General features: G+C 47.2%; 5 protein-coding genes and 1 pseudogene across 6 annotated transcripts in view; 4 read left to right on the top strand and 2 right to left on the bottom strand.

Moving 5' to 3' along the window:
• The window catches only part of LOC309550783 (uncharacterized protein), a 492521-nt gene that overhangs the window by 85636 nt on the left and 388819 nt on the right, over positions 1–18066 (bottom strand). The gene's annotated exons all lie outside the window — the stretch shown is intronic.
• LOC309549950 (uncharacterized protein) overlaps positions 1–18066 on the top strand; it is a 162522-nt gene that overhangs the window by 17539 nt on the left and 126917 nt on the right. The gene's annotated exons all lie outside the window — the stretch shown is intronic.
• LOC309550278 (uncharacterized protein) overlaps positions 1–18066 on the top strand; it is a gene marked incomplete at its 5' end in the record, with an annotated part of 397814 nt that overhangs the window by 279924 nt on the left and 99824 nt on the right. The gene's annotated exons all lie outside the window — the stretch shown is intronic.
• LOC309549945 overlaps positions 1–18066 on the bottom strand; it is a 215401-nt pseudogene that overhangs the window by 118292 nt on the left and 79043 nt on the right. The window lies entirely within an intron of this gene.
• On the top strand, positions 3250–6992 carry LOC309549949 (uncharacterized protein; the record flags this gene model as incomplete). The annotated part of the gene is made up of 4 exons (XM_082250430.1): positions 3250–3464; positions 3581–3678; positions 4075–4281; positions 6960–6992. The coding sequence occupies exons 1-4, from the start codon at positions 3380–3382 to the stop codon at positions 6990–6992; spliced, it is 423 nt and encodes a 140-aa protein (XP_082106556.1). The 5' UTR covers positions 3250–3379.
• LOC309549948 (uncharacterized protein) lies at positions 9304–16663 on the top strand (the record flags this gene model as incomplete). The annotated part of the gene is made up of 4 exons (XM_082250429.1): positions 9304–9457; positions 13419–13476; positions 15097–15566; positions 15651–16663. 4 exons carry the CDS (start codon positions 9304–9306, stop codon positions 16661–16663), a joined length of 1695 nt encoding a protein of 564 aa, XP_082106555.1.

The raw sequence follows: 18066 nt of genomic DNA, 5'->3' as shown, positions 1-18066 counted from the left end.
AGGTGGCCCTGCGCCTTACCTTTTTAAGAACTGTCAGACTGTCATTCCTTGAGGGTGGAGTGTTTTTTTGGGGGGTTCCAGAGGTGCAGTGGGCGTCGTGAATAACGATTAATCTACATTGGGGGACATTGTTTTTTATTTTTTCTATAAAAGGAATTGTGAAAAACGGCCTCATAGCCTCATATTATTTATTTTGTACCCCCAAACTCATTCACGTAAGGGAGTGGGACCTGGGGGCCCCCTTGTTAAAGGGGGCTTCATGATTCTGATAAGCCCCCTGCCAGGTTGTGGGGAAGAGGCCCTTGTCCCCATCAACATAGGGACAAGGTGCTTTGGGGGCACAACCCCCATGTTGAGGGCATGTGACCAGGTATGATTCAGGTGGGGGCACTCGCTCGTCCCCCCCTTTCCTGGCCTGCCAGGCTGCATGCTTGGATAAGGGTCAGGTATAGATTGTGGGGGGGACCTCATGCCATTTGTTTTAAAAATTTTGGCATGGATTTCCCCTTAAAATTCATGTCAGACCCAAAGAGCCTAGTATGGATTTTGGGGGACTCCACACCGATTTTCCCCGATTTTCTTTTTCTTGTCTGCAATAATTTTTTTTACATTCTGCTGTCAGCGGGGTAGCCCACTGACAGCTCATGACTCATTCGTTGTTAAGGACGCAGCGTCCGGCTTCCCACTTCTTAACAACCTATTGATTGTGCGCTCGGCGGGATGTAAATAGTACAAAAAATGAAAACACAGAGCACACAGAAAATTTGGGTGATCGGTGAAGTTATCCTCGACCCAAACCGCTCGTCCGTCCCTAGTGGTGTTTAGAGGGAGGGAGAGAATTGTTGGAGAGGATGCATGGATGGCATAGGTGGGAGAATACAAGGCTGAGGGTGTTGTCACCAGAGTGAGTAGAAGCATGTACACATTGTACACCCATGTCTTCAGGCCAAATGAGGAGGTTAGACTGAGAAGTTTGGAAGTAACAGAAGTGTTCATGTTAACAGGGATGTTGAAGTCGCTGAGAATGATTGTGGGGATTTCAGAAGAGAGAAAGTAGGGCAGCCAGGCAGAGAATTCATCAAGGAAAGTTAATACCGGTCCAGCGAGCCGATAGATCACAGCAATTCTAAACGAGATTGGAGAAAATAGACGTATACAGTGAGCTTCAAATGATGAGAGGGAGGAGAGTGGAGAACCTGGAAGGTGCTCTGTGAGGATAGGAGGATTCCCCCTCCACCTCCCTTGTGTTCCCTAGGTCTAGATTTACACCAACTTCATTAATCTTATGGTGTTTATCAATAAATGAAGTAAACTGATCCATGTGCAAATTAATATACAACTTAAAGTGCTTTGTGCTCAAGATGCTGTTCCCTGCAGATCCACGGCTTCCACTTTACAACTGCTTCATTATCTTATAATGTTTTCTATAAAGTAAAAATTTGTGCAAATTCATGTAATCATACAATATTTTTTGCTCAATATAGTGTTCTCTGCAAGTCCACTGCTTCCACTTTGCATCTACTTCAATTAAGTTCTGTTGCTCCAAAAAAGTTCACAACTTAACGAAAAGTTGATAAGGTGTGAAAGTTCTCCGTGCTCCAAACTGTGCCAGCTGTAGTGTAGCCACGCCTTCTTCCACCTCTTACACACGTGATGGTGAGGGCGCCCCCTTAGTAGTGCTTCCCCACTCACCAGAGCAATATAACTCCCAGCTTTTCAGCTACCAGAGTCACAAACATCCTTCACATTCTCCTCACCTCCGATGGCACAGGAACTGGATCCTCCTCGCTCACTCCTGCAAGTCTGCTGCGCTTTCTGTCAGTCTCCCTCCTAGACTTGGCTTCCTCCTCCGACCGCTGTTCCAGCAGGAGCTCCGCCTCTTCATACACACTCAGGGAGGAGAGAAAGGGGAAGGATATACAGTACATACACACACAGCACAAGGCCGTGTTCACACTACAAGATGTTTCTCAGGGCTGCAGTTCCTCTGAGCTCCACAAGGTGGTGATCTCTCCTCTACCCAGACAGGAAGTCTCTATGGAATACAGACAGGAAGTGATGTTAGGTAAAGAGGACATTCCATAGAACGTAGAGGGAAGACACTGCAATTTTTCGGCAGAGGTAATAAGTAGATTAACCCCTTCAAGGGGATCAGTTGATGATTAATATATATTGCTTCCAAAGCTAACCACACATGGATGAAAATGTGAGCGATCCCTGCTGAACCAGCTGAATTTCCATGTATCTATGGTCACCTCCCCTCCCCCTCATCTCCTTCATTATGTAAGTCATGCTCAGATAATCTCCCATTGGCTGAGCAATGTTCTCATTTGTCTCTGAGCTCCTTCTTGCTATTCCTCGTCTTGCCTGTTGTTTCCTTTGATTGATTTTCTATGTAGTGACCCCGCCTTCATCTCTTGGATGCCCTCGTCTGTTGCTTGTCCTGACCTTTATCCTGATTCCTGGATCTCCTCCTCATCTCTCCTCCATATCCTCTTACACAGCTTTTCTCCACACCTGCAGTGAACCTGGGGGGTGAAAACTTGGCACCAGCATACAGCAAAATCCATCCCCACCATTAGGAGCTCTGGAGAAAATTGTCTGCTATTTACACTCCGTTCCTCCGCACGTCACCTGCTCACATGAAAGCTTACTTTCACACATTCCTGACAGATTTCTGTATGGTAAAGGTCAAAGTTCACTCTTCATTTTATGAGAAGTGGGAGGGACCCGGGAACAATGATTTAGTTTGCATGGGAGCCTCATATAGAGGGCCCCTCCAATCTCCCCCTTCAAATGTCCCTCCATCCAGAGTCTATATGTCTGATGACATAACACTGACCTCACAGCTCCTCCCCCCAATGTCCATCCATCTGGCTTTTTTTTCTCATGCTCTTAGGATGTGGGCGGACCCTTTCCATCCTCACTAGCAAAGTGGGACTGTTGGTCCTGCGTTGTATGTAATGATGTCAGAATGCCTGCAACAAGCTTTTACTCTGCGTAGTGTGGGGGTCCTGTGTGGGTAAATTATACCTCAGTCTGAGGTGGGGCTTTAATCAAATGGAAACCTGAATAGTGAGGTGAGGAGGATTCTGGGAATTTCATTTTTTCACTATTTGTGTTCAGATCTAGAGTTTTCCTCCTGTGAAGTCTGGAGATCATATGACCATCACATTGCCTCCACCTCCCTCCCTGATGGAATAGAGAAATACAAAGAAGATTCTAGAAGTCCCCAGAGAGATCATGGAGGAGAGGTGAGCGGTGCTGGGAATTCTGGGACATTATCCAGTAACAGACAAGGGATGTGTCTGGATGGTGACTGTATCATTGTGTGTGTCAGGTTCCTATAAGGTGTCAGGATGTCACTGTCTATTTCTCCATGGAGGAGTGGGAGTATTTAGAAGGACACAAGGATCTCTACAAGGACGTCATGATGGAGAATCAGCCGCCCCTCACATCACCGGGTAAGAGGAGACTTTATTGTAAAGGAGAGAGCAGTACGGAGGATCCACCTAGATCCCCCATCATCTGATAAACACATAGAAACAATGTATTCAGTCAGTGTGTGTGTTTCCTACAGATGGATCCAGTAATGGGAACCCACCAGAGAGATGTCCCCGTCCTCTGTATTCCCGGGATTCCACACAGGAAGGTCACACCATCCCCCACCATCATCAGGTAGATGAGGAACAATCACTGATAGTATCATTAGGATCTGTACATTATCTGCATTGTTACCATTGATGTCATTTTTATTATATATTCAGAGTGGAAACCTGAGAGATTCTAAAGTTGAGGTTAAAGAAGAGATAAAAGAGGAGGATGATGAGGATGGGGTGATGAAGGAGTCAGAGTTTCTAAAAGAACACAAAGATCTGTACCAGGACACCATGGTGGAGTCATCCAGCTACAGAAACCCACCAGAGAGATGTCCCCGTCCTCTGTATTCCTGGGATTCCACACAGGAAGGTCACACCATCCCTCATCATCATCAGGTAGATGAGTGACAATTATTGGTAGTTCTGATTTATATACAGTATGTTTGTTACAAGAAATGTTTTATTATTTTTTCAGAGTGGTAACCTCGGGGATGATAATATTGTTGTTAAAGAAGAGTATAAAGAGGAGGATGAGGAGTATGGAGTGATTGAGGAGTTTTCAGAAGGACACAAGGATATGATGGAGCCACCTAATACCAGGAACCCACCAGAGAGATGTCCCCGTCCTCTGTATTCCCGGGGTTCCACACAGGAAGGTCACACCATCCCTCACTGTTACAAGGTTGGTGAGACAGAGATTATAAAACACTCATGGAGACAATGTGTGGATTTTTATGTGATGTCACAATAATAAATCTTATATTTTACAGATGATATTCTTTCATTTTCTTGGTTTAGAGTGGAGATCCAATCGATATAGAATTTGAGGTTAAAGCAGAAGAAGAAGAGAGGTATGTGAGGGATGATCAGCAGTCTATGGAGGAGGATGGAATAACGGGGACATTTATAGAGGAGGACACTCCTACAGAGATCAGCACAGGTGGGTCATTAACACTAAATACATTCCTCCACCCATACTGCTCACTGATTGGTCCAGAGTAGGGTGGGGACTGGGGAATATCAGCCTGTAATACCCTGATCACTTTCCTGAGCTTTGTTCCCCGTCCTGTATTCCTGTATTTCTCTCGGATAATCTTCCTTCTCTGTGCTGCAGACACAATTTATGTCTCTAGACTGGATTTATGGAGATTCTGGGGTTCGGCTGGCAAAAAAATGTGCATGATATAGGCACTTAGGTTATGAGTTTTGGGACTTCTGCCCCATGCCTGAGTCTAATGTCTTGTTCCATACAAATGAGGAGGAGATACTGTACAACATATGTTCTATCTCCAATCCTCAATATAATATCATGTTCCCAACAAATGAGGAGGAGATACTGTACACCATATGAAAGGTTCATCTCCATTCCTCAATATAACGTCATGTTCCAAACAATGAAATTGTCAGCATTTTAATAGCATTATTACTTAGTGATGTTTGCTTGGGTAAGGTTGTATCATTGATCCATTAATTTTTTTTTTCAATTCTTTTATTTATATAAAAGACAACTTCCAGGCATAATAAACAGTAACATTCCTTATAGAACATATGCTGAGACAGTGCATTACAACATTGAAGACAATTCAGTCATAAGGTGGAGATCTACATCGGTGGTAGAATAAGAGGTGTTCTACAATTCCTCTAATGGGAGGAGTTATGCAGGACTAGAAAATACCCGGAGTTGTCTGTTCCAGTTTCATATAACGTATAGAAGAAGAAGGAAGAAGCAAATAAGTAGTGGAAAGAGAGAGGGAAGTAAAAGAAACCTAGAGAGATACAGAAGAGGATAAGTAGGTGCAATGAGGGGAGGAGGGGTAAGGAGGTGTGGAAGGGGGGGGGGGTGTAGGAGGGTTAGCATTGGTAAAGCTATGGCCCTACATCAGCAATACGTTCCACCAATATTTAAGAGCTCCCCCAAACTCAACATGAGGTCTTTTTAGTATTTCCACCCTTAATTAAAGAGCAGCCTTCATCAGAGAGGACAAATATATTCCATTGACCCCAGGTTTTGGTATATCATTCGTGTTGGGGAAGTGTCGAGAGAACAAGGTTTTCCATTCCATTTATTTCTTCAACCTTTTTGAGCCACATGCCAACAGTCAGGACCTGTGTGTTTTTCCATTTAAGAGGGCTGCAAATTTTAAAAGCATTTAGAAGGTGACAAATGACAGAATTTTTATAGGTCTGGGCCGGGATGTTAGATGCATGGAGAAGGAAGAGAGCGGGGTCATTGGGAAGCGATCGGTTTATAAACCTCTGAGACATTTCACGTATTGTCTTCCAGAACTCCGCTAGTTTAGGACACAACCAAAAATCATGTAGGAGTGTCCCCCGGCCCTTCCTGGCATCTCCAGCACTGATCAGTGAGTGTGGGGAAGAACCTGCTCAACCTTGACGGAGTGCGGTACCACCTTGTTAGGAGTTTGAAGTTGGTTTGTTGTATTTACATGCAGATGGATGATGTAAATGGAATGATGTGATTTTGTTGGTCTGGATTAAAGTTACAGTCTAAATCCCGTTCCCTCTTAGCTAAGAATGGGGGTTGGTAAGTCCCCTGGGGTGTGATCAGTAATGCATAGGTCATGGATAATACCTGTGTCAGTATTCTGTCTTGAGATCAATGTTCTTCAAAGGGTGTAAGTTGTGTGTTGCATTCACTGGGAGGTGGCAATGAGTTTAAGAAATTATGGAGTTGCAATGCCCTCCAGAAATGTAGACGGTAGGGTCCCGAGAAGTCCCTGAGGTCTTTGAGTGCAGGCCAACTAAATGTTGTTGAAAAATGGGAGGCTTGGAAATAGCCTGACTCCATCAAGGTCCTGAATGTTTTATCTTGGTAGCCCGGGGTAAACTGGGGATTCCCCAGTATGGGTGTCAGTGGTGAGTGCGCCGGGGAAAGTGAAAGTTGTGTGAATAATTTAGAGCAGGTTCTTATCGTGTGACCTATGAGGGGATGGCGTCTTATGGAGTCTGGTAGTGAATGGTGGCACAATGGAGCTCTATGGAGGGGTATCTCGCATTGGGCCTGTTCTAGTCTGGGCCAAAGCTTCGCTTCACCATGACGACACCAGTCTGAGTCTCCCCAATTGTGTAGCCTGACAATACTTGCATAAGTCCGGCACTGCCAGTCCTCCTAGTCGTTTAGGAAGCAAGAGTAGTCTCCTACATAGCCTAGGTCGCTTATGTGCCCAGATAAAATCCAATAGTAGGGTGTCCCCTTGTTTAAAGTATTGTGAAGAGATGAATTTTGGAAGTGCTTGAAAGAAGTATAGAGAGTATGCAGATTTTAATAACGTTTCATCTTCCAAACCATGAATGGAGGCCAGAATTCAATTTATCTTATAGAATTTGGACTTTGCTTAGGAGGGGGAGATAGTTGAGCGTGAAGATGGGTGAAAATTTGGGTGGTATGAGAGTGCCCAGGTATTTCAACGCTGAGTTTGTCCATTATAGCTTAAAATTCAATCACAGTTGGTGGAGGAGGGGGTTTGATAAGCCTACTCCCATAGCTTCAGATTTAGTAAAGTTGATATTTAGATTGGACAGAGTGCCATATGCCTCAAACTCGTGAAGAAGATTCGGTAGAGAAATTATGGGATTTATGAGGGAAAATAACATGTCGTCTGGATACGCTGATATTTTCTGCTCGGTCACCCCAACAGTCATGCCTGATATATCCTGGTGGAGGCGTATTCTACATAAAAAGGATTCTAGTGATAATGCGAAGAGTAAGGGTGACAGAGGGCACCCCTGTCTTGTCCCATTCCTAATTGTGAAGTAGTTCGATAAGACACTGTTCACCTTAACCTGGGCGGCAGGGGCAGAATAGATCTGTGAGATCCAATTTAGTATGGTGTTGCCGATGCCCACATGTCGAAGTACTGCAAACATAAAATGCCGATTTACTCAGTCAAAAGCCTTGTCTGTATCTGTGCTTAGGAGGACACAGGGTGTGCGGGTCTTGGTTGTTACATGTAGGAGGTTGAGGACAATGGTTGTGTTATCCCGTGCCTCACATGTAGGCACAAATCCAACTTGTTCCAAATGGATCAGTTGCGTCAGATGTTGTTGGATCCTAGTTGCTAGGATTATGGTGAACAGTTTAAAATCGACATTTAACAAGGAAATGGGTCGGTAGCTACTACAGGAGGTGAGATCTTTTCCCTCTTTAGGGATGACTGAAACGTGAGCTTGTAAAGTCTCCTTGGGGATATATGTCCCAGAGCCCCATGTATTAAACATGTCAGCCATAAACTGTCCAAGTAACGGCAAGAGTGTTTTATAATATTGGATGGTAAACCCATCCGGTCTCTGGGCCTTCCCCACTTTGGAACCACCTATGGCCTGTTTTAGTTCAGCCAAGGTGATGGGATCCTCAGAAAGAGAGCAAGTATTCCTCTATTTGGGTCTGTTGGGGGTTGGGGTTTGTAGGTTATAGAGCGAGGCATAGAAAGATTTAAATTTTTGTGTGATATGTCTAGGAACGTGGCTTTTTGACCTGTGCGGGAGATAATAGGTTTCTTCTTGGAGGGATCTAGCCAATAGTCTGCCACACTTATTTCCCGACTCATATGACATTTTACGACAAATTTGCATGGCTGCCTTAGCTTTGTAAAGTAAAAGGTCATTAATTTGCCTACGTAGAGTCATAGGTTCTACCTCTGAGGAGAGTGACAGAGCGTGTTTGTGATGGGACTCCAACACATGTAAAGCTTGGAGTAAGGAGTCTAGTTGTGCTGTACGCTGTTTTTTGATCCAGGAGCCATGTTTTATGAGCACTCCATGAATCACTGCCTTGTGTGCCTCCCAAATGATTCCAGGGTCAGACAGGCCCGGAGCAAAAAAAAAAAAAAAAAATAGGCGTAGGGCCTCATGAGGGGGTGAACAGGGGACACGGCAATGGAGGGGTTAATGGTGGGGCCGTGGCCGGTGGTCAAGGGTGGCCATTGGCTAGCAAAAGGTGGGGTGGGGCAATGGCCTGGTATCACTGGGGGGGGGGGGGGCTTGGAATCTGCAGCAGTGCCTCGTGGGATCGTTGGAAGGAAGAAGAATCCCCCTGCTGCTGCATTGCTGTTCCCTGCTGTTCCTTTTCATGGAGGACTTTGATGTACTGTTGGGCAGGCTCAGGGAGGCGGCCGCCTCGAAGGGGCCTGACTGGTTGCGGGCTCAGGTCTCCTCTCTGCTCGAAGGAGAGCCTGCTGCGGTGGGGGACGGGCGTTCCCGCGCTCGGCGGTCACGGCCGCCGGAGCGTTACAGCCCTCCTGTGTCCCCCCGAGCTGTGCGCCATCTTGGGAGCCCACACGTGGACCCTCCAGGCTCGCCGGTCCAGCGTTCTCCTGCTGGGGCCGGCGGGGCCTCTGGGAGGAATCCCCTGCAGCGGCGGAGCTCGGCCGGGCGGGGTCCCGCTCGCACATCCTTGCAGACCCCGCCTGCTCGTCGGATGGCTTCCGGATCTTCGGCCGTCCCGGCCGGTGTGGATCGTGCGGCCGGGACGGCTCAGCGAGGGAGGCGGCTTCCAGCGGGCGCCGGCCTATCGGAGGGAGCGGCCGGAGACTCCGATCGGCGCACGCCCGGTGCGTTGGAGAGGTCGGAGGGAGCGGCGGTGGATGGCTGTGCGGGGCCTAGCCAGAAGAGGCCCAGAAGAGGAGACGGTGGAGCGGCGGCCGGTCGGCGGCAGGGGGGGGAGGGCAGTCGGCCTGACCCCGTGATGCCTTTCAGGAGCGGTCCGGAGGAGGAGCCTGCGGTGCTGGAGGAGCGTTCTGAGGGGGAGCTGTCGGGCTCTGAAGACGATGCGGTCCTTGATCCTTTGCCAGCGGGGGATGCCGGATCGGCGGCGGCGGGGCCTGGCCCCGCTCGGCTTGGTGAGTCTTTCCATGTCACTTCCTCTGTTTTGTCAGTGTTGCAGGCTCTGTCTGGGGGGTTGGGGGCGGGGCCTAGCCGGGGGGGGTTCGGGGGGCGATGGGGGTGCCTTGTGTGTCGGGGGCTCCTGCTGCCCCTCCTCTGGCGGGACATGGGCTCGGGGGGGCTGGGGGGGTGCCTCGGGAGTCGGGGGCTCCGGCTGCCGCGCCCGTGGGGGAACGAGGCCCCGCTGACGGCGGATCACGTGGAGGATTTGCGGGTCTGGCATGTGTTTCTGTCGTCCTTTAACGGTCGGTCGCTCTGGCAAGGGGGCCCGGTCAGCAGCCGCGATCTGGAGTTGTACACGGATGCGGCTGGCTCGACGGGTTTTGGCGCCTTCCTCGGAGGTCGGTGGTGTGCGGAGCGTTGGCCAGCGGCATGGCAGGCGGCGGGATTCTTGCGGAATTTGGTTCTGTTAGAACTTTTTCCTGTGGTGGTTGCGGTGGAACTGTGGGGGGCGGAGTTCAGGGACAAGAAGGTGCGACTGCATTATGACAACATGGGTGTGGTGCACGTTATCAATCGGCTCTCCGGTTCGTCTCCACCGGTGATCGGATTGTTACGTCATTTGGTTTTACGTTGTTTACAGTTGAATATTTTCTTGTATGCTGTTCACTTGCCCGGTGTGGACAACTCGGTGGCTGATGCTTTGTCTCGGTTTCAGCTGGACCGATTCCGGGAGCTGGCGCCAGAGGCGGAGCGGCGGGGGGAGCCTTGCCCGCCGGGACTGTGGCGCATTGCGTTGGGATCGCCTCGAGTCTGCTCAAAAGGTCGCTGAGTGATGCTACGTGGACGGCCTATTCGAAGGTATGGCGGGAATGGGCGGACCTTCTGGAGCGGGTTGGAGCAGGTGCGGTGAGTATGGTCCATCCGTCACTGGTACTGTGTCTGAATTTTGAAAAAAGGGTGTCGCCCTCGGCCATCGGCCGCAAGCTGGCGGGCTTAGCTTTTATGTTCAAGGTGGGGGGTCTCCCCGACTTTACGAAGGATTTCGTGATTCGACAGGCCTTGAAAGGTTATAGGAGGGGTTTGTGTCGGCCGGATGGCCGTCGCCCGATCTCGTTTGGCATGCTGGGTGAGTTGGTGCGGCAGGTGGGCTGCGCGTGCTCGTCCACGTATGAGGCTTTGCTGTTCAAAACGGCTTTTGTTTTGGCCTTTTTTGGGGCGTTCCGTATAGGCGAGCTGGTAAGTTGCAACCGGAGGGTTCCTGGGGGCCTTTTGGCAGGTGAGGTGAGTTGCTTTGGCTCTTCGGTGGCGATTTTTCTGAGGAAGTCCAAGACCGACCAGTTGGGCAAGGGTAAGTATGTTCGCCTGTATCGGGTGGAGGGGTCTGCCCTTTGCCCCGTGTCGGTGGTGCGGGAGTTTCTGGGGGCGCGCCCCCCGTTTGGGGGTTCCTTCCTGGTGCATTTGGACGGGACGTCCTTGTCCAGGTTTCAGTTCCGGGCAGTGCTCCGGGGGTGTTTGTCTACTTTGGGTTACAGTCCTGGCGAATACTCGTCGCACTCCTTCCGCATCGGGGCGGCTACTGAGGCCGCCAGGTGGGGAGTGGATGACGCTGTTCTGAAACGTATTGGTAGGTGGGAGTCTAACCGTTTTAGGCTGTACGTTCGTCCTCATTTGTTGTGAGTGTTGTGTGCTGTGGCTTTGTTTGTCATGTTTCTTGCTGTTTTCCTTACAGAGGGACCTGCCTGCCTTGTGTGGATCCTGGGGCATTCTTATGTGTTCTGGGGGGCTAGGCGGGCGGAGGTTCGTCCAAACGGGCGTCAATTGGGTTTTTCCAGGGGGGAAGCCATTGTTCGTTGGATTGGTGTTCCGGGATTGATCTGGTGCAAGGTCCTGCCGGAAGTGCACCGTTTTGCTCGGCTGGACAGGGGACCGGGCGTCTTGGTGCTGCACGCTGAGGGGAAACGATTTGGGTGTCCGTTCCATGCGCCACCTGATCCGCGATATCAAGTTTCATTTTCTGCGGCTGCGCACCTCTTTTCCTGATATGATCGTTGTTTGGTCGGAAATCGTTGGCCGGACCTCGTGGCGTTTTGCGAGGTCGGCTGCGAGTCTGAATAAGGCCCGTATTAAGGTGAACAAGGCGGTTGGCCGTTTTGTTTGCCGTGATGGGGGTTTGGTGGTTAGACACCGGGAGCTGGAGGTTGACACGTGGCGTTACCTGCGGAGCGATGGGGTGCACCTGAATGCGGTGGGAATCTGCAGCAGTGCCTCGTGGGATCGTTGGAAGGAAGAAGAATCCCCGCCCTCCCGCCCTTGAGCTTCGAGGTGGACCATGGAGCTGGAAGATGCAAGTGGGCATGTGGGTTGTGCAGTGTTTTTGTGCTGGCGGTTGGGGGTCTTTGGAGGCGTTAACAGATTTTGGTCAGTGCATAGGGTGACCCATCCAAGGTATGGAGCCCTCTAGTGGATCCCGGTTAGTAGGGGATTAACCGGGAAGTGGTAAAGAAGTGGTATCAGGGGTGAAGTGTGTTTGTTCCCGTGCTGGTGTTTTGCGGCTGGGGACCGTTGGATTTTTGGATACTGATACCGTTTTTGAATTGGAATTTTTGGTGCCTCCCAAGACCAACAACCCCTTTTCTTGATATGATACTGGAGTATTTATGATTCATGTTTAAAATGTTTATTTTGGTATTTTGGTTTTGTTAATAAAATGGCCTACAAGGCCACAATTTTCTCCAAGTCGGTTGTCAGTGGTGTTTTGTTTAGAATTAAGAGAAGGGGTGTAGGTACACGTAAGATCGAGAGTGGGCATCGGTTATACCCCAATCAAGTATCTGCAATGGTGTTAGTCTGAAAGAAATGGTATAATTCTTTACATCTGTCAAAACAGTCTTATCTTGGAGTAGGCTTTCATTTAGTCTCCACATCCGGGTTCTGGACCATTAAAAGTCTGTTCGTGCGTAAGAAAGTATAACAGGGGCATGGTCAGACCATGTAATAGAGCCTATTAAAGAGTCATGGATCACGTGTAATTGACAATGCCTCATCAAGAAATAGTCTATACGAGAGTATATTTGGTGAGGTGAGGAATAGAAAGAATAGTCTCGTTCTCCGGGATGCATCAGGCGCCGAACATCTATCAATTGGGCACTATGGAGGAACTTTGCAATACGTTTGCGGACGCCGGGGGGGGGGGGGGGGGCAGAGGAGGATCCCAGAAATGTATCCTACGAAGGAATCAGAGGGATATTAAAATCTCCCTCAATAATTAGTTGACCCTCAGAGAACTCCAGGAGCTTCTCCATACCTCTAGTAATGAACTCATCCTGCTGGCTGTTGGGAGCATAATAGGTGGTCAAAGTCACCAACATTGCCCTTCAGAAACAGAAATCGGCCATTGGGGTCTATTAGAATATGCGCGCAGTGTCCATGGTACCGTACTGGAAAAAATGATAGAGGCTCTTTTTGATTTAGCCTACGGGTTAGTAGAGTGGTAGGCCAAGGGGAAAAACCGGTTCTTAAATAGTGGAAGCCCTTCATCCCTGAAGTGGGTCTCCTGTACAAAGGTGATATCAATTTTAGATTGTTTAAATCGTTCAACAAAATTCCCCCTTTTTTCTGGGACGTTAAGTCCCTTAGCATTGATCGAGAGGATCCTGATGTTATCCATGTGTTAAGAAGGGCGAGGGGAAGGTTGGGAAGTGAGGTTAGGAAGAGGTAGGGGAGGGTAAGTAATAGGGGCAAAGGGGGGGGCGGGGGTATGAAGAGAATGGAGATAAAAAGAGGGGAGGCAAAGATGGTATGAGAGAGGAAGAAAGGAAAGTCAGGCAAGCAAAGATATGAGAGAGGGAAGGAGAAGGATCAAAAGACCAATGGGTTCCCCTGTGGGTGGGACTTTTTATCTAGTAAACCTTTTGAACCTCTAGATAAGGTTCCCCTGAATATTTTGTCTGTTAAATTAAACTGTTCTGTTGGCAGTTACCACAGCCAGAAGGGTTGGAGATTTACAAAGTTTGTCCATTAAAGAGCCCTTGATGTTAATCCTCCCAGACAGAGCTATTCTCAGGCCAGATCCATTATATCTGCCCAAAGTAGCTTCTTCCTTTCACAGGAAGCAAGAGATAGTCTTGCCCTTTTTTTGCGAGAAGCCTAGATGTGCAAAGGAACAGAAATTTAATTATCTAAATGTGAGAAAGTGTCTTCTTACATATTTAGAAAGGACCAAAGTGTTTAGGAGATCTAGTCATCTATTGGTTCTGAATTCCGGACCAAGGAAGGGATTACAGGCCTCAAAGCCTTCAATTTCTAGGTGGATCAAACAAGCCATTTCTATGTCTTATAAGTTTTCAGGTATTCCTGCCCCAGCCAAGCTGAAGGCGCATTCTACTAGGGCCCTGGTAACATCCTGGGCCAAAAAGAGCAGGAGCATCCTGGGAACAGATCCGCCATGCAGCCACCTGGTCCAGTCAAGCCTAAAGCCTCGTACACACACAACGAATTTCCGCCGACCGGTCGTCCGTCTTTTGTCCAGAGTGGTGTCTGTTGGTTGGAATGTGCTCTAAACTGCACACAAATTTTCCCACATGGCAGAATTCTACTTCAGAAGTGATGTCATGTTTTGGATTGCTTTCTTTGTGTTCTTTCATCTCTGAGCATGCCTAGTCTCGAAATCTGTACTAACGAAAATCGGACGTGTTTTGACGGTCGACAAAAATTATATAGCCTGCACACCAGGATTTTTTCGGCCGAAAAGTAGGAGTCGGTTGTACTAACAAGCCGAAAATCGGCAGATCGGTCGTCGGATGAAATTTCCCGGCCGAATTTCGACTCGTGTGTACGGGGCTTAAAGCACTATCAAGTGGGAGTTCTGTCTCAACAAAACCTTGCCTTTGGCAGAAAGGTTTTACAGGCAGTGGTCCCGCCCTAAGGTAAGCCAGTATGGATTGCTTGTTTATCCTCTCATATGTAAGCCGTCCTGGAAGGGTGAAATGAGAAAACTTACCGTTAGTTTACTGGTAACGGTCTTTCTATGAACCCTTCCAGGACGGCCGGCCTACTTCCCACCCTGGTTATGTGGTGGTGAGTTTTTATTGTATGTTATGTGGATAACTATGTCCCTGGGATTTCGGTTGGAAACGTACTTTTCTATTACTGAAGCCCAAGGGATGGGTGGGGCCTTAGTTGTGTTTCCTGTAGTGTGGAGCCACAATCTCTCATATGTAGGCTGTCCTGGAAGGGTTCATAGAAAGACTGTTACCGGTAAACTAACGGTAAGTTTTTTCTGATTTAAAAGAAAAAAACACTCAGAAAAGATGAGTAGGGAAAATGTCAGTGGCCTCCACCTGTAAAACCATTCCTGTTTTGGAGGTCGTCTCATTGTTGCCCATCTAGTGCACCTGTTGGTAACAACCCCCTCTGCTACTTGACTGAGCAGATGAATATCCCAGGAGTTTCCCTGACTTGATGCTATACTCTGATTATAAAGTGTTGAGCAGTGTATATGAGTGTGGAAAACTCTTGGTAATTTTTCTTGTCTTCTGACAGACGGACTCTGTGGTGGGAATAGAAGGACATCGGAGGAAGATGTGACTACAGAAGATAATGGCATGGCATCTTCTCCAGAAGTAAATCCCGTTCCTCATAATATACATGACAGACCTCACCATTGGAGGAGATCATTGGAATCTCCTGATACTTCACATAGTCCTCTAATATCTGACAGTGCAGACGGGTGCGGGAAACCATCTCATCTCAGGGAATCATCTTTATACCATAAAGGGGTTCATACAGGAGAGAATTCATTGTCATGTTCAAAGTGCGGGAAATGTTTTAAAAAGAAAAAAAACCTTCTTAACCATCAGAGAATACACACAGGGGAGGGTCCCTATTCATGTTCAGAGTGTGGGAAATGTTTTAATCGTAAAGGAACCCTTCTTAGCCATCAGAGACTACACACAGATGAGCTTCCCTATTCATGTTCAGAGTGCGGGAAATGTTTTAGTCACAAAGGAAACCTTCTAAAGCACCAGAGAATTCACGCAGGTGAGCATCCCTATGCATGTTCAGAGTGCGGGAAATGTTTTAATCATAAAATAAGCCTTCTTAGCCATCAGAGAATTCACACAGGTGAGCTTCCCTATTCATGTTCAGAGTGTGGGAAAAGTTTTAATCATAAAAGAAGCCTTCTTAGCCATCAGACAATACACACAGGTGAGCGTCCGTATTCATGTTCAGAGTGCGGGAAATATTTTAATGAGAAAGGAAACCTTCTTAAGCATCAGAGAATACACACGGGTGAGTGTCCCTATTCATGTTCAGAGTGCGGGAAAAGTTTTAATCATAAAAGAAGCCTTCTTAGTCATCAGAGAATACACAAGGGTGAATGTCCCTATTCATGTTCAGAGTGTGGGAAATGTTTTAATAGAAAAGGAAACCTTCTTATCCATCAGAGAATACACACAGCTGAGCGTCCCTTTTCATGTTCAGAGTGCGGAAAAAGTTTTAATCAAAAACAAAACCTTCTTTGCCATCAGAGAATACACACAGGTGAGCGTCCCTATTCATGTTCAGAGTGCGGGAAATGTTTTACTGAGAAAAAAACCCTTCTTAGTCATCAGAGAATACACAAGGGTGAGCGTCCCTATTCATGTTCAGAGTGCGGGAAAAGTTTTAATCATAAACAAAACCTTCTTTGCCATCAGAGAATACACACAGGTGAGCGTCCCTATTCATGTTCAGAGTGCGGGAAATGTTTTACTGAGAAAAGAACCCTTCTTAGTCATCAAAGAATACACACAGGTGAGCGTCCCTATTCATGTTCAGAGTGCGGGAAATGTTTTAGTCAAAAAGGAACCCTTCTTATCCATCAGAGAATACACACAGGGGAGCTTCCATATTCATGTTCAAAGTGCGGGAAATGTTTTAGTCAAAAAGGAACCCTTCTTAACCATCAGAGAATACACACAGGGGAGCTTCCATATTCATGTTCAGAGTGCGGGAAATGTTTTACTGAGAAAGGAACCCTTCTTAGTCATCAGAGAATACACACAGGTGAGCGTCCCTATTCATGTTCAGAGTGCAGGAAATGTTTTAGTCAAAAAGGAACCCTTCTTAGCCATCAGAGAATACACACAGGGGAGCATACCTATTCATGTTCTAAGTGTGGGAAAGGTTTTACTCATGAAGTAAGCCTTCTTACCCATCAAAAGAATACACACTGGTGAATGTCCCTATTCATGTGCCATGTTTGGGAAATGTTTGAATCAGAAAAGAAACCTTCTTAGCCATCAGAAAATGCACAGGGGTGAGCTTACCTGTTAATGTTCAGAGTGTGGGAAATGTTTTAATCATAAAGGAAACCTTCTTAACCAACAGAGAATACACACAGTTAAGCCTCTCTATTCATGTTCAGAGTGCGGGAAATGTTTTGCGTTCAAATGTTTACTTGTTAGACACCAGAAAGTTCATACAGGCGAGCATCTCTAATCTTGTGCAGAGTGCGGGACATGTTTAACTAAGAAAGAACACCTACTTACACACAGGTGAGCGCCCTTTTTGATGTTACGAGTGCGGGCAATGTTTTCCAAACAAAGGTTTATTTCTTAGAAACCAGAAAGTTCATACGGGCGAGTGTCCTATTTCATGTTCAGAGTGCGGGAAATGTTTCACTCCTTATGTATGTTTCAAACAGGAAAGAATTCACACTTATATAAGAGGCTCCGTTTTAATGTTTAGCTTGCGGGAAAGTGTAAAAATAAAGGAAATCTAATGAAACATCAGAGTGCGCCCCCTGCTGGTACTACGGGAAATGGACGCTGGATTGTAACGGGTGGAACTGTTTAGTCCATAAACAAATGTGAAACCACCACAATCCACTCGGGGTTGGTTTACACCCGCATCGCCCTCTGACCCGCTGTGGGGTTGGCAGGCAGCTGGGAGCCCTTATGTTAACCCTTTATCTTCCATTGGTAAACATTTTTTATTGGTTGCTTCATGTTGTTGCTCCTTTTTGATTTATGGAAGTAGCCGGCTTTTTATTGGTCCAACCAATGTATGATTATTAATACATTTGACACATTTGTTAATTCTATTATAAAAGATTTAAGCTTTATTTTATTCATATCATTACTGTGTGGTAATCGCTTATTCTGATCTTGTACAATAAAAACTCTTCGTACAATATTCTGTGCCGAGTCTTCTTTTTTACCAATTATTAGATGATCGGTGATTGGAATGTGATCAGTTCATAGAGAGTCATCCATTGGGGTTTTATTAGTGAGATGGAGAGTGGAGAAGGCACCACATTGACAGCCATTGGAGGCCCTTTCTAAAGCCCTAAACTTTTTGGCAACCTGTCTATGACATTAGTCTTCCAAACCCTATCTCACTGAGCTAAGCCCAGAAGAGTTCCAGGAGTTCTTCTCTGTCCACAGTTCCCAAACCAAAAGGAGACATCCACCATATCTTCAATCTTAAGGCCCTAAATGTTCTCAGCTGGGCCAAGGAGTTCCGCATGTAATCCACCAGGTCATAGCCTCTCTCTTTATCAAGGAGACATTTTTTTTTTGACCACCCCACGTACTTGTACTGCGGCAGGGCGGCCGTTTTGCACAGAATCATGTACCTG

Source organism: Pelophylax lessonae (genome assembly GCF_965119305.1).
Source record: "Pelophylax lessonae genome assembly, chromosome: 3".
NCBI classification, from domain to species: domain Eukaryota; kingdom Metazoa; phylum Chordata; class Amphibia; order Anura; family Ranidae; genus Pelophylax; species Pelophylax lessonae.
Note: the sequence above shows the minus strand (reverse complement) of the source record. Positions and strands in the feature narration are given on the sequence as shown.